The sequence below is a fragment of the Sorex araneus genome, chromosome 2 (genome assembly GCF_027595985.1).
Source record: "Sorex araneus isolate mSorAra2 chromosome 2, mSorAra2.pri, whole genome shotgun sequence".
NCBI classification, from domain to species: Eukaryota; Metazoa; Chordata; class Mammalia; order Eulipotyphla; family Soricidae; genus Sorex; species Sorex araneus.
The window spans coordinates 7,146,386-7,162,021 of record NC_073303.1 but is presented as its reverse complement, the minus strand read 5'-3'; the positions used below and the strand labels follow the sequence as shown (position 1 = coordinate 7,162,021).

The following is a 15,636-nucleotide window of genomic DNA, read 5'->3' as shown; positions in this document are numbered from 1 at the left end:
GACTCTGGCTCAGCAACCCCAAACATCAATCATGTTTATTCCTCATGCGTCAGATATGTGTGATTGTCACTAACTAAATGCATTTCTAGCAGTTGGCCTCCAAATTCCCTAGATATCCTAGAATTACTGTTTGACAAACACACATCTTGGGGAGATCCCTTCATTTCCTAGACGATGAAGAATAGAAGACAACCCCCCAAATCTCTTTTGGCATGTGATGGTGAAAGTATTGAAGGCAGATAGCTGGGGAGCCCCTGGGAAAGGACTTTTCAGAAACAGTGAAAGGGAAGAAGAAATAGATAAAGATGTGTGAGGTCAATCCTTGAGAGGTAGATCCTGGCCTCTTTGAGGAGAGGGAGACTGAGGCACCACACAGAATGGTGGATCCCCTCAGAGAACAAGCTACTACAGCTGGGGCCAGAGTAGAGCAGGGAGGGCACTTGCCTTGCACTCACTGACCCAGATTCGATCTCCAGCATCCCATAGGGTCCCCTGATCCTCCCCAGGAGTAATTCCTGAATGCTGATGGCTCAGCTCTGCTGAGTGTGATCCAAAAACAAACAAAAAGAAGCTACAGGAGAATCGAAGATGATATGGATATTAACGGACCCTCAAGAGTCTGCGACACCCCTGTGACAAGGCCCAGATTAGCCTCCCGGTATGCAGATAACTCCCACCAGGACTATATTGGAACCTCCCAAAAGCCACTTTGGCTTTTCCACTGAGAATCCCGATTTCTCCTGTGGATATAATTCCTCTCTGCCTCTCCCATTATGTCTTTCTAAATATGTTTCTTTCAATAAAAACTATCTTGCTTCATTCTTTTACCTCTTCCTGATGCTTTTCTGTGAGCGAAGCTGATGGGCCTGCAGTGCTATGCCAGGGTGAGGACTGATTGCCTTTCCTGCAGAGAGCAATTCCTTGCTCCAGCGTGAGTCCACGGCTCGCCGAAAACTTAGGTGCTGGAGACCCATTCCCAGGGCCTGCAGAATTCGGGAGTAGCTTGCTGGATGTCTTATGGGCTGATGGTTCCCGAGCATCCACGACACAGCTGCTTGGACCGACTTTACCAGCCCTGACGCTGGCCAGGCATTTACCCAGGTCACCAAGGTGGGGCTGAGACCGAGGGAGTAGAGCACCAGATCCACTGGTTAATCTAAAGTGAATTTGCTCCTGTCATTTGAATCTCAACAGCCTGAAGGCATCCAATAAAGAACAGCAAGTGGCAAAACTGGTATGGGAAAGAATAGCAGATGAAAGTCCCAGCCAGAGAACAGAAAAAAAAAAAAAGAGTGGAAGGAAGGTTATCTCTCTACCTCTTTCTCTCTCCTTCCCTATGCCCAGACAGCGAAGTAGCCTCCTGGAATCCAGACAGACCGCAATACCAGGCAGGGCTTTTAGTCCCAGACAGTGATGAGGTTCTGAGCACAGTGATTTGAGCCAAGTGCCACTAAGAAAGCTAGGACAACAGAGAACTGCTGGGGTACAGGACTAGAGAGGTCCAGTGACAAGTTGCAAAGTAGCAAAGCACCAGCAAGGAGACAGGTGACAGAGTTTTCTTAGCCGGAGGATTCCAGATCCAGAACGCTACAGGGAACTAAGAACAGCGTAGGGACAAGACCAGATCATACACGGAGGCCATCAGGATGCAGTAATTCATTCAGACCAGAGACAGTGACGGTGTACAAGAGGAACCCCGACCCATCCATTTGAGCTGTGGAATAAACTTGAACTTCTTAAGCATCTGTGTTTTTTATATGCAGATCTTTCATACATTTCTTAAGAACCCACCAACTGGGGGGAGGGGGGAATCCACTTATATGCTAACAGATGGGTCAGAGAGGTGGGTAGACGCATTGTTTTCTCAAAGTTATCTCCTTTGCTTCCCTCTTGCAAAGCCACCTACAACAAAAGCAAATCAAGACCCAGCCGACTGGACTCAGGAGAAATTGTACTTCTTCTTTTTTTTTTTTTTTTGCTTTTTGGGCCACACCCCGCAATGCACAGGGGTTACTCCTGGCTCTGCACTCAAGAACTACCCATGGTGGTGCTCAGGGGACCATACGGGATGCTGGGAATCAAACCCGGGTCGGCCGCATACAAAGCAAATAAATGCCCTACCCGCTGCACTATCCCTCCAGCCCAGAAATTGTACTTCTTTAACATAAAGAATTTTGAAAGAAGGACTGCATCAGGAGCAAAACTTGCCAGAAATGCCTTTTTCATCAGAGAAGCAGCTGCGAAGTATGACAGTCATCTGTTTATCAAACATTTCCTATTCTCACCTTGTGAATCGTCTTCCCCTTTAAGCATCAGACCCCTGAACTACAAAAATGTGTTTTAGGTAAAGGTTTTACTTCACACACTGAATGACCCCCTGAAAGAGTTTTGCGAACAGCCACAGGAGTCTTTAAGGGGGACTCTTTTCCCCAAGTCACGATCACGATCATGAAATCCCGTTAAACATCGATTCCTCGAGTGGGCTCAGTAACCTCTCATTTTGTCCGTTCCCTGAGATCTTAGAAGTCTATCTCGACTCGGCCCTCCCAACGATGTCGCACTGGGGGCTCTTCAGGGTCAGGGGAATGCGATCCAGCTTGTTACTGGATTTTGCATATGAATACACCATGGGAAGCTTGCAAGGCTGTCCCATGTGGGCAGAAAACTCTCAGAAGCTTGCCAATTTCTCCCAGAGGAAGAAGTAGGCTATAAGATATCCCGAGGCTGCTTTGTACTTCTGAGAGCTTGCTTTTGAGTCTCTCTGGATGTTGATCGTTGATGGGATTACACACACCTGGGTTCCTCAGCCGGTACCTTCATGCATGAGGCCTTCATGCTAGCTACAGCCATGCTCTCCCCAAGTAGGTCTTTTAAATGGAGAAGGCAAAATTTAAATATGCATGCTTTTGTTTACTGCATCTTCCTCAGTGGGGACCCTGCTTTTCCCAGTGTTTCCTCCAATTTAGGAAAGGGTTTGTCGTTGCTATGGTTTTTCTTTGGGGGCAATACCCAGAGATGCTAAGGGCTAACTTCTGGCTCTGCACTCAAGAATTACTCCTGTGGACTAGATGGGATGCTGGGGATTGAACCAGGATCAGTCACTTGCAAGGCAAACGCCCTACCAGCTGTACTCTTTCCTGCCCCTTAGCTAAGGTTTTTAAGCTGACCTCTGAACATCTAAAGCTATGAGAGTAAGTTACTTTGTCTGATGCTTGTGTATTTGTCCAACCTTAAGAGAACCAGAGGGATAAAGGGTACATTTCTTTGTACCCTGAGATAATCTTTATGGGAAGATTATTTACTTGCATGCTAACAGATGGATCAGAGAAACATTTATGGAAACATTAAATTTGCTTTTCCTTCTTTTCTTAAATAGAATAAGAGTCTCAGTCAAGGACCAAGAAGTGTGCTGAGAAAATTAGTTTTCCCATTGATTCTGTTGCTCACCAGATGAAGGCCAGTACTTCAGAGGAAACGTTTGATGTAAGAAAAATACATTTATTCAGGTGCCAGCAAGCCGAGAAACTGATGGGCTCGTCTCCACACCATTTTAGTCTCAGCTGTGCAAGGCTGGTGCAGGAAGGAAGTAGCAAAAGCGGAAAAGGGGCTGGCAGCGTGCTGATTTGGTGAAGTCACTTGGACACATATTTTTTTAAGTAACATTCAAGATATGGTCCCTGTAAGGTTTGCTGGGAACCGAATGGCGACCGGCAATTGTAATAGTGACATTCCCAGCATCAGAGATCACCCTGCCCCCAGCGCAGAAGACAGGACTCTCGGCCCATCCGGACAGGGAGCCACCAGGCTGCATTCCATGTTCCTCACGTTCACCCCCTACAAGCAGGCCAGACCCCCGCACACTGGTTCCTCTGGTCATTGTTCCCTTTTCCCCTTTTCCTGTCCAAGACAACTTAAAAGCCCGCCTAGTCTCTCCCAGGGTGGGGCTCTACCCCAGCCTCAACAGAGGTTCATGGAGTTCCGCCTGGGAGTGCACCCCAATAATCTCTTATTTCCTTCATTTTATTCATCTCTGTCCCCTTGTCTGTGCCAGACTGGGTTCCCACATCTATCAGTCCCCTCTGCAACATTGCCTTCAGCAGTCTATGTGATGCCACCAGGAAGCAAACATCTATTTGTTCTCTTTCTCTAGTTCATGGTTGGAGCCCTATTTTACTACTTAAATACATCTTGCTTGTTTGCATTATTTGGAGTGGGACACACCAGGTAGGGCTCAGGGCTTATTGCTCTGTACACAGGGATCACTCCTGGTGGGCTTGGAGCACCAGGTGGGGTCAGGGATTTGAACCTAGGTTGGCTGCTTGCAAGTCAGGCGCCCTGCCCACTGTACTATCTCGCCAGTCTCTGAAGTACATTTTTGTAGGAACGGTTTTTTTAATCACTGGGGAAAGGCAGAAGTGGAGGAGGGGTGAGTGAAAGTTCTAAAGTTTCACTTTTTTTTTTTTTTTTTTGCTTTTTGGGTCACACCTGGCGATGCTCAGTGGTTACTCCTGGCTCCGCACTCAGGAATTACCCCTGGCCGTGCTCAGGGGACCATATGGGATGCTGGGATTTGAACCCCGGTCAGCTGAGTGCAAGGCAAACGCCCTACCTGCTGTGCTATCGCTCCAGCCCCTAAAGTTTCACTTTAGAAGAAAGGGAGTGGAGTAAGCTCACTGCTCTACTTTTATTTCACGTTCTTAAGGATGTCCAGATTTGTCACGTTAGCATGCGGATTATTTCAAACTATTGAAGAAGAAATTCAATAGGAGAAATTCCTCCACTTTCTTAATCTTAACTTTTGGGATATCGCCCAAATTAGGATGCTTTGGCTGGTGAGATCCCTGTAGATCTCGGTGATGGTATCACAGTTGCCCAGCAAGGTGGTGCCTGTAGCAATCTTCAATTTCAGCTGCCAGCTGCAGCTTCCGGGGCACACAATTAAGATGACACCAGTGCCACTGGGAACGAGGATGATGGGCACCGGCTGGTCTCCTTGCAAGGACGGTTGCTCTTATTCCCTGCTAGAGGGAATAGTGGGGGGACCTGACCAGGAGGGCCCCGCCCCAATGGTGCTGATGTCATGTCCGAGTTCAGTGAGGTAGCTGAGACGCAGAGGGGAGCAGGACAGGAGTTCATCTCATCACTCATCTCGATGGGCCCAAGGATTCTGACGAGTCGGGGGACTCTAACCCACTTGACAAACGGTTCAAAAACCAAGACTGCATTCATACTCCAAAACTACAGTCCAAAGTGTCAATTACATCATTCATGATTAGCTGCAATTTTAGCTTATGTTTACATCAAAAACAAAACAACTTCCCCACATCCTTTGGATTTATGAGGAAAAGGAGATATCATTACATCCGTCTGTCCAAAGGGAGAGCACAATGCGGCGAGAATGGTGCCAGGGAAAGGGAAAGTGAGGGACAATTTCATCAGAGGGAGGACTAAATTTAGTTCACCTGGGAACAAATGGTGCTTTACTCTGCTCCAGGTCAGGGCCACCTTGTCCCACTCTTTTGGGCACAAATATTTGCTGTTAGTCCCTTAGTCAGCATTAAGCTGTAGCTTTTGAGGGACCAATCTGCGTATGGATTGTTATTTTTAAAACTTTTTAGCTACAAGGGTGTTTTTGCCCTTAATTAAGTGTTTTTTTTTTTTTTTTTAAGAATTAGAGGGGCTGGAGTGATAGCTCAGCGGGTAGGGCGTTTGCCTTGCATGGGGCCGACCCAGGTTCGAGTCCCAGCATCCCATATGGTCTCCTGAGCTCAGCCAGGGGTAATTCCTGAATGCAGAGCCAGGAGTGACCCCTGTGCACCGCCGGGTGTGACCCAAAAAGCAAAAAAAAAAAAAAAAAAAGGAATTAGAGCAATAACAATTAAAATAATTTTGGTACATCCAATGCCACCTCAGAGCTCTTTTCTGCTTTTGGTTTTTGGGGCACACCTGGCAGTGCTCAGGAGTCCATCTGGGTGCCAGGGACCCAACCCGGGTCAGCCAAGTGTAAGGAAACCGCCAACCTGCTGTACTATGGCTTAAGCCCCTCCTCCTGTGGTTCTCAACACCCAGCCGGGCAAATTCCTTGTGCAATTAGTTATAAATGAGCCTAATTCAAACCCGGTCCTTAAGGGATAGCCCCGAGAGGGGTGGGGGAAGAATTAATCATAATCTGATAATCCTTGTTTGGAGTAAGCCCTGAGTAACAGCAGGGAGTGGCCCCCAAATGAACACATAAACAAAATCAACCGTGTCAGAGTCCTGTGTGGGCAAGGGAAAGTGATTTTTCTCCTGCAGGGACTTGCTAGAGGTGATCAAACTGCTGGATCCAGCTGTGGGGTGGGATGTGAGGTGGTAAAGGTTTTTACTAGGAGCAAAATGTTAGGCAGACCAAGTCCACTGGTCAGACAGTACAGGGGAGGAGGGAGGAAGGAGACAGAGAGGGGAAAGAAAGGAGAGAGAGAAAATAAACTGTAATAAGATGGTCAAAGGCAATCACACAAAAAGAACAAGAAAGTGTGGCCAATTCTAGGAATTTGGAGGTGAAAAGTGTGAAATGTGTCTTGTCTTGCTGGCCTGATGGGGTGCAGGCCTGATGGGGTGCTGGTCTGATGGGGTGCCTGGCGGGGCCTTCTAGGACTCGGGGAGAATGGGGCAATGAAGGGCCAGCTTTGTTCTTGATCCTAATATCAGGTTGTTTTCGATTAGTAACAATCAGTAATGGAATCTCGCTGACTGATCAGAATTTGGCCCTAGGGTTAAACATGGGTAGTCAATTTCAGTTCAGCATATTTTTTCACACATCAAAAAGGTCCCAAATCTAGCATTACCTGAAGTATCTGCCCCTGGGCACAGCTGATTGTCTTAGCTATTTTTTTGCGGGGTGGGTTGGGGGGGATCACACCCGGCGATGCACAGGGGTTACTCCTGGTTCTGCACTCAGGAATCACTCCTGGTGGTCCTCGGGAGACCCTATGGGATGCTGGGAATCAAACCCAGGTCAGCTGCCTGCAAGGCAAAGACTCCACCCGCGCTGAGCTATTGCTCCAGTCCCAGCTGATTGTCTTAGAAAGGTGCATTTGGCCTTTGAAATAGGGACCTAAACGTGGCATCCTTTATAAGGGGCCTTTACTGGACCGCTTCACTTCCTGTCTGTGTGCTGGAGATCACTGCCTGCGTGAGCGCTACTGCTCCATCCTCCTCGCCACCCACCCGGCCCTGTCCTGACATCCACCCATTTTCCATTCTGGTATCCCCTGGACCTTGACTTTCTCCCTTACCATCAAAATCACCCATCGTTTGGTGTGTTTGCACAAGCTTGCAGAAGCTATACGTCTTAAAAACAAAAAATTCTTCACTTTCTACAACTATTGCAGACTTACACTGCTTTACTACTAGCCTAACCTGGAGTCCTCCAGTACTCGGAGACCCTGGGAAAGGACATGTATTTTGTAGGATTACTCCTCAAAATGAAGCAAATCTCATGAGAATAAAGTTGCTGTTTTAACTCGAGATACTTCAGGTAATGCTAGATTTGGGACCTTTTTGATGTGTAAAAAAATATGCTGAACTGAAATTGCCCACCCATGTTTTAACCGTAGGGCCAAATTCTTATCAGTTAGATTCCATTACTGATCAAAGACAACCTGGTATTAGGATCAAGAGCAAAGCATCAAGTTTAGCTTTTGAAATGTAGTTTCACTTGTGCTAACGGCAAAATAGAGCTATTTTACCCACTGGTCTCGGTTCTGCCTTGAGTTTGAGTTAAACGATGAGTTTAGTGTTAACAGTCTTAGAAATGAAAATGAAGGTGGCTCTGAAAAGAGCCTTTGGGTACCAGGTAGAGACGGAGAAGGGTTTACGCCCTCTCCCCGCGGATGCGGCGCGCCAGCTGGATGTCCTTGGGCATGATGGTGACGCGCTTGGCGTGGATGGCGCACAGGTTGGTGTCCTCGAAGAGCCCCACCAGGTAGGCCTCGCACGCCTCCTGCAGCGCCATGACGGCCGAGCTCTGGAAGCGCAGGTCGGTCTTGAAGTCCTGCGCGATCTCGCGCACCAGCCGCTGGAACGGCAGCTTGCGGATCAGCAGCTCGGTGGACTTCTGGTAGCGGCGGATCTCGCGCAGCGCCACGGTGCCGGGCCGGTAGCGGTGCGGCTTCTTCACGCCGCCCGTGGCCGGCGCGCTCTTGCGGGCCGCCTTGGTGGCCAGCTGCTTGCGGGGCGCCTTCCCGCCCGTGGACTTGCGCGCCGTCTGCTTAGTACGAGCCATGACAACCTCCGCTGTGCTTCGGGAACAAGCGTTTGCAGTTGGCGCCTGAACCCGGCTTTATACTCACCACCCGATCCTGATTGGTCAGAACTGTGAAGCAGGAGTCTTTTCTGATTGGTCTTTCCTTCAAGTGGCGCTCTTTTCATCTCAGACACCGCTTTCCGTTTCTGTGCTTTTTCTCGTTTATTTTTACAAGAAATTGTGGGCTTATGCCCTGTGAGCTGTTTTCAAACAAAGCGTGAAGTGAAACTGGAATCAAATCTGGAATCGGTCTAAGTCTGCGCCTAAATTGATAATAAGTGCATTTTTCTTTCTCATTTTCCTCTTTTTAGATGAAGCAGGGGGAAATTGCAGCAAAATATATTCATTTTTTTTCTCCAAAAAAGTTGCTTCACAATTGCATTGCCCTAGGCTCTTTTAATGATTGTACCAACACATACAGCAGTTTAAATAAATTAGGGCACTGGTTCTCTGGAGGCGGTAGTTTGGCCAGCTATTTTGATTACTGTAGGATAAAGCCTTGTTTGCATCAACAGTACTAGGTCCGTAATATGTAAATCGCGAGATTATCACCATTATGATGGATTTTCATTGATGATCTCACAAAGTAGTTGATCTTCCAGATTTTATTAATGGTCCACCAGGCTCTAATACTGGCATTTTCAGTACTCTTAAACATTTTATGGAATTTATGTTTCAGTGGCAAGGTGGGGTACTGAGAGGAATTGAGTGGTTTTATGAAACAAGTTTTGTTAAGTTGAAAATGGGAGATGGAATAAATTCTTTTTGATCATTGTGAGATTGTAACCCAAACTTGTAACTATGAAGGTGATTCAATAAACTTTTTACTCTCTTTATACCTAAAACTTAAGGGACTATTTTTCCTTAAGACTTCAGTGTTCAGATCTCTTGTTGAAATTGTGGGTGGCTCTGAAAAGAGCCTTTGGTTTCAGTATAAGTGGAGCTTCGGCTTCAGTCTTTACTTGCCCTTGGCCTTGTGGTGGCTCTCGGTCTTCTTGGGCAGCAGCACGGCCTGGATGTTGGGCAGGACGCCGCCCTGCGCGATGGTCACTTTGCCCAGCAGCTTGTTGAGCTCCTCGTCGTTGCGGATGGCCAGCTGCAGGTGGCGCGGGATGATGCGCGTCTTCTTGTTGTCGCGGGCCGCGTTGCCCGCCAGCTCCAGGATCTCGGCCGTCAGGTACTCGAGCACGGCCGCCAGGTACACCGGGGCGCCGGCGCCCACCCGCTCCGAGTAGTTGCCCTTGCGGAGCAGCCGGTGCACACGGCCCACGGGGAACTGCAGGCCGGCCCGGGACGAGCGGGTCTTGGCCTTGGCGCGCGCCTTGCCGCCCTGCTTGCCGCGTCCAGACATAGTGAGGCAGAGTCTGATGCACAGATGCGAGTGAAACCTAAATTGCAAACCGCACCCTTTATAGTTGCAGCAAGGCGCGAAAAAGCTGCTGAGTCATTGGCCAAACGCGCAGTTCCATTTCTAACTGAACTGAAAGGCTTCTTACATTTCTTTTCTGATTGGACGATATTGACATGACGTCATTCAAGCGGGCGCCTATCACAGTCACGTAATACAAAACCTCATTTGCATAAAGGTTTTGTATATAAGGGGAAGCCTGGCTTGTAGTCACTTCACTTTCCTGATTCCTTTCAGGTTTCTGTCATCATGCCTGAGCCCGCGAAGTCCGCTCCCGCCCCGAAGAAGGGCTCCAAGAAGGCCGTGACCAAGGCGCAGAAGAAGGACGGCAAGAAGCGCAAGCGCAGCCGCAAGGAGAGCTACTCGGTGTACGTGTACAAGGTGCTCAAGCAGGTGCACCCCGACACGGGCATCTCGTCCAAGGCCATGGGCATCATGAACTCGTTCGTGAACGACATCTTCGAGCGCATCGCCGGCGAGGCGTCCCGCCTGGCGCACTACAACAAGCGCTCGACCATCACGTCGCGGGAGATCCAGACGGCCGTGCGCCTGCTGCTGCCCGGGGAGCTGGCCAAGCACGCCGTGTCCGAGGGCACCAAGGCCGTCACCAAGTACACCAGCTCCAAGTAAATCCTGCCTGCCGCGTCTGGTAGTGAACCCAAAGGCTCTTTTCAGAGCCACTCACAGTTGCAGTAAAATAGCTGGCACGAATTTTTTAATTGTCTTTTTTTAAGGGCTGGGGATGCAGAATGATGAGACAGTAAAGTCGCGCATTACTTAGGTGATTGATTAGCTTTGGCTGCCATGTAACCTCGGTACCTCTATACCTTTTAGTTCGCTTTCCTTTTGATTTCACTGTACTGAAACGAGCCCGATTCTCCCGGCCGGTTCTAATTGGGCAGCGGCAATTTTTGAAAAGCCCGCCTTTAAATGCTATTTGCCAGATTTGAGTTCTCTTGGTTCTTAGAGTTTCCCGCTGAAAAAACAACAAAACAAAAGATGAGCTGTTTTACTATCTGCCACCCTGCTCTGGGCTCTGGAGCCACTTGTAAATTCAAGGTTCTGTATTTCCTGGGATCCTGGAAGAAGTCCTTACGGAGACGAGCTGAGTGGGAATGCTAAACCAGAGGAACATGCACCTGGAAACTAGTTAAGGATTTATCCTTAAAATGTTGAACTCAGCTAGTTAGGAAAGCCCGTGTTTAATAACTAGGATATTTGGAGGGAAATATGCAAGTACTCGTCAGGCAAGCTTTTAGGCTGAGGTTTGAATTCAGAGTTAGGAAACCTGGGACAACAGAAAGCGTCATTTTCCAAGAGAAATTGACCCCAGAGGTGGTGGATGGAGTGAGAATGTTAAATAAAAGCGCGGGCTAGATTGGAGCCAGAAACGGGCGGGTGATGAGATAGCCCTTCAGTTTCCTCTCCTGTGGTCTTTGCAGTTTTTAAAGCGTTAGCGTCTTCTGCCAAAACGTCTTCCCTTGTCAGAATATTGTTTTTAAAAAACTCAAACATACTCCAGGTGTGTATAAGTTGGTGTGGATAAGTCCCTGTCACATCTACAGTCAGCCACGATGTCATTGAAAATTCATGTAAAATATTCAGGTTTGTCGTTCACGTCTCTAAAATGAGGTGCCCAGTCCCCAGTTCCTCCGGCCTGGGGTGGTGTACAGAGCGGGCCCACAGGATACCCGGGGGTATAGAGCCTTCCTTTCAGTGCATCCTGTCCTTTGAATTTTGCTGGTGGCTTTAGAGACCCTTCCTGTTCTTTGCTCTTGTGCTTAGAGAAATTTGCAGCTCAGATGAGCCAGGGTCAGGGCTCACGGCGGGTGCGGAGAACTGCTGCCCTCGCCTGCCATCTTGTGGCAGGAAGGCAAAAGCACAGTTCCCTGGCACTGCTCGCAAGTTGTTTCAACTCTACTAAGTGGGTAAGTTTGGGTAGAAAAATTTGTCTCCCTTCAAGGCAAGATTTAACTTAGTTTATCCAAGACACTAATTGGAGGGTGGGCAGAGGGTACAGAGAGAGGGAGAGGAAGAGGAAGACGGAGGCGGGTAAGTGGAGAGAAGAGGTGTGAGTGGAGGGAAGAGAACCAGCACCTATCAACGAGGGTCTCAGATGTGCCGAACCGTGTTCAGCTACTACAGTAACCAGACAAAAAGGACAAAAATCTTTCCATGTGAGTATCTATCCTACGTGGGCGACAATACTGAGAAAAATAAATGCTCTATACGTGATATTGTGCAGAGTCTCTTAGTCATCCAACATTACAGTTTTTCATGGCTAGGTGTTCAGGCATACAATGTTCCACCAGTCCCTTCACCAGTGTCAACTTCCCTCTATCAATGTCTCCAATTTCCCTCCCACCCACCAGTCTGTCTCTGTGATAGGCTTTGTGTATGCGTGTGCGTAAATTCAGACTCTGTGTTTTATAGTGCTGTTACTGATATGATTTCACGTATAACACTTTACCACCCTTCAGCACCCCCTCCTCCTCCCGAGTGACCACCCCCCTCCACTTGTAACTCCCTTCCAAAATGAGATAAATACCTGATTGTGAAATACTTAGCTTTTTAATTTCCCTGGTGTAATATTTTCGCTTTTGCCGTCTCTGGTTAAATACAGTCTTTGATCTCTTAAAAGGACGATTAAGTTTTAGGTTTCCATATTTGGAAAATTTGGAAAATGACAGTTAGCAGAGGATGGTTTCGATCCATCGACCTCTGGGTTATGGGCCCAGCACGCTTCCGCTGCGCCACTCTGCTGACTTCCGCTGCTTGCTGCCTAAGTAGCTCCTTTAAGAGGTTGCCTGTAAACGGTCGTAAGTCCTTTCAACTAGAAAGGGTTTTATTCTTTCTTTTCAAAGGCTGCCGCTGATATTATTCCTGGTCTAAACCACAGAACTAGTCAATCGGTATTTCACCTCCAAATTGCCTGAACTCTAAATCACAGTGCTTCTGGTAGGAAAACAGTCCGTCGCTACACTGCCGCTTTCACACAGCAAGAGCAACTACATTAGAGGCACGAATATTTGAGTGAGGCAAAATTTGAATTTAAAAAAAGTATCCGAATTCAAAATAAGCAGTTTTAAACTTCGAGGTTTAAAGTTCCGTTTGAAAGGAAAAAGTTATGACGGTTGCATTGGCCGGGAATCGAACCCGGGCCTCCCGCGTGGCAGGCGAGAATTCTACCACTGAACCACCAATGCTCCGATATGTGAGGGGCTCCAGAATCCCTTGAAGTTCGTTCCCGCCTGCTAGCTTGCCGGGCCTGAGTTTGCCTCCTTAAAGGACGCTTCCCTGTTCCCCTCTTCCCGACTCGCCCTCGCGCGCGTCCGGTTTCTCCTTCCTTTCCCCTCCCGCCGGGCGCGCCTAGACGACGCTGCAAACTGCCGGGCCCAGCGCCTCCTCCCGGCCCACGGCGACGCTGCAAACTGCCGGGCGCGAGCGGACCCAGCGCCCCCTCCCGGCCGACGCGCGCCATTGCGGCTTCGGGTTTCGGCTTCCCTGGCGCCGCGGCGGAGCCTGGGGCATCCCGGGTTCGCGAATTCCTGCAGGTCGCCTGAAGCCCCCCCGCATGCTGGGGAGGCGGGAGAAACTTGGGGGTGAGGCGAGGCCCTGTTCTAGCAGATGCACTAGGCCCTGTGCAAAAGAGAGTTTTTGGACAGTTGGGAAGGAGAGTGGCGGGACGAGGAAGGTTTTAGGGGGGTTGAGGAGCGCGGACAGGCGTTTCTCCTGCAGATGACCCCGACGCTGACCTGGGGAACTGCCCCACACTCCTCCTCAGGCCAGCAATCAGATCAACTCCGACTATCTAGCTAGCGTAGACTAGTCATATTAAATAACTTAATTAAAATATAGACTAAAGCCAAATTGGGGAGGGGGGTATATCCTAAGGGAATGGACAGGCGATCGGCCTCCCAGAAGGGAACAGGACAAGGACAGGGCAGGGTAACTTATGGACCAACACCAAATGCTGTGATTACTGCCAGAGTAGCCCTAATAGAAAGGTTGGTTCGGGTCATGGCCCCCACATGTGGTTACTAAACACCCCCAATTTTCACTCGACTAATTAAGAGAGTCAATCTGCAGGATCTCCACTGGCTTTAGCATGAGCTAATCTGCATTTTATTAGCCTAAAACGCTAGGCTACGGGAGTGTTTGCACTGAACATCCTTCAGGTGGTTTAATGTTGCATTTGGGGAGAAGTTGAACCTTCAGTTACATTAGGCAGAGTCTGGCATAAAGGACTCCAGTTTGGTTCCTTTTGTCACGGTGGTTTTAGCAGTTGTGTTGAAAAGCGGGGTGTATTCCTGAGAAGCCTGTGTGCATACACATACATTTCACCAGCTTTAGGCCTGGCCGAGGATAAGTATCCCTGTTCCAGTTTTTCTGAGATGATTAAAATGCGAGACGAGAGATATGCCGCTAGCAAGTAGAAGACAACAAAATGTTGACATTCTTTTGTTTGTTTGCTTTTTGTTTGTTTTGGGGTCACACCTGGTGATGCTCAGGGGTTACTCCTGGCTCTGCACTCAGGAATTACCCCAGGCAGTTCTGGGGGAGCGAATGGGATGCTGGGGATCAAACCCAGGTGGGCCTTGTGCAAGGCAAACACCCTCCCGCTGTACTATCCTTCATTAGCTTTAAACTCATTGAAAAGTGCTCACCCACCCTTCTTTGTTAAAAGGATATGAAAGGAGCATTCATAACCCAGGAACTTCCCTACCCTTGCCACCTTCCTTGGCTCAGTCTCTGGGTAGGCGCACAGTTCTCAAATCCTTCAATATTTTCCAGAATGAAAATATTTGGTAATAGGTGCTCAGACTCAGAGTTGGAAAGATAGAAATGTTTATTAAAAAGAAGAGAAACACCCAGCCAGGGAGGAACCTAGTAAGGACTGAGTCAAGTATGGCCTGGTTTGTGGGTTTGTTTGTTTTCTTTTTATAGAAAAAATTGGATCTCTGTGTTACTTATCAAACAAAGTCCCATTTAGCCATACCCTCGGCCTGACTCCACCATCTCCGGATGGACCTGAGACAGAATCTGCTGAAAATTCTGGTATGTGGGTTTGGTGACTGAAATCTCCAGCCTTTCTCAGGGTCAGGATGGGCGACCTCTCCCTACCTCCCTGATAGGGACATAAACAGATAAACATAAACAGATCATGATAAAGTTAATTTATAATTTAGGCCCAGTACTTCCGGAAGCTTCAGCAGTCACATCTACACCAAAAAGCTGCCACCCAATTGAAAAGCTACTTCAGGGGCTGGAGCGATAGCATAGCAGATAGAGCGTTTTTGCCTTGCACTCGGCTGACCTGGGTTTGATTCCCAGCATCTCATATGGTCCCCTGAGCACTGCCAGGAGTAATTCCTGAGTGCAGAGCCAGGAGTAACCCCTGAGCATCGCCAGATGTGACCCAAAAAGCAAAAAAAAAACCCAAACAACAACAACAACAAAAAAAACCCAAAAAAACAAAACTACTTCGGCCTTACCATCCTGATAAAAATACTGACTGCCCTTAACAAACACCATGACCTCTTAGCACCCGTATTGCAGACCATAATGCACAAAAGGAAGAGGAGAGGGAGCAAGAAGGAAAGTGCCTCCCATAGAGGGAGGCTGGGGGTGGGGGAGGGGTGTTGGGGGATGGTGGGAGGGAAACAGGGGACATTGGTGGTGGACGTGTACACCAGTGGAGGGATGGTGCTGGATCATTGTATGACTGAAACAGCTTTGTAATGGTCTACCTCATGGATATTCAGTTTTTAAAAAAATAAATATAAGGGGAAAAAAAGAGTGGATTAACATCTTGCATTCCCAGTTAGGCTGGTAGGGACTGCCTGATTACTTAAGACCTTTTAGGTTCTCTATTTCACTCTAGGCCTAGGTACTGCCCCTTTGTCTCTTAGTTCTCCTGTGAGTGCAAGGTCAGGGGTGG

At 48.4% G+C, this 15,636-nt stretch overlaps 3 protein-coding genes and 2 non-coding genes across 5 annotated transcripts; 1 reads left to right on the top strand and 4 right to left on the bottom strand.

Annotated features, from left to right (window-relative positions):
- Positions 1-7,855: 7,855 nt before the first annotated feature.
- Positions 7,856-8,278, bottom strand: LOC129402413 (histone H3.1). Its single transcript, XM_055128929.1, has one exon. It carries the CDS (start codon positions 8,264-8,266, stop codon positions 7,856-7,858), a length of 411 nt encoding a protein of 136 aa, XP_054984904.1. The 5' UTR covers positions 8,267-8,278.
- A 967-nt stretch (positions 8,279-9,245) lies between these two features.
- On the bottom strand, positions 9,246-9,638 carry LOC129402406 (histone H2A type 1-D). The gene has a single exon (XM_055128916.1). The coding sequence runs from the start codon at positions 9,636-9,638 to the stop codon at positions 9,246-9,248; it is 393 nt and encodes a 130-aa protein (XP_054984891.1).
- A 304-nt stretch (positions 9,639-9,942) lies between these two features.
- LOC129402410 (histone H2B type 1-C/E/F/G/I) lies at positions 9,943-10,362 on the top strand. The gene has a single exon (XM_055128922.1). It carries the CDS (start codon positions 9,945-9,947, stop codon positions 10,323-10,325), a length of 381 nt encoding a protein of 126 aa, XP_054984897.1. The 5' UTR covers positions 9,943-9,944; the 3' UTR covers positions 10,326-10,362.
- A 2,024-nt stretch (positions 10,363-12,386) lies between these two features.
- Positions 12,387-12,458, bottom strand: TRNAM-CAU (transfer RNA methionine (anticodon CAU)). Its single transcript has one exon. It is a non-coding gene; the product is annotated as a tRNA-Met (tRNA).
- Positions 12,459-12,830: 372 nt separating this feature from the next.
- TRNAG-GCC (transfer RNA glycine (anticodon GCC)) lies at positions 12,831-12,901 on the bottom strand. The gene has a single exon. It is a non-coding gene; the product is annotated as a tRNA-Gly (tRNA).
- Positions 12,902-15,636: the final 2,735 nt, after the last annotated feature.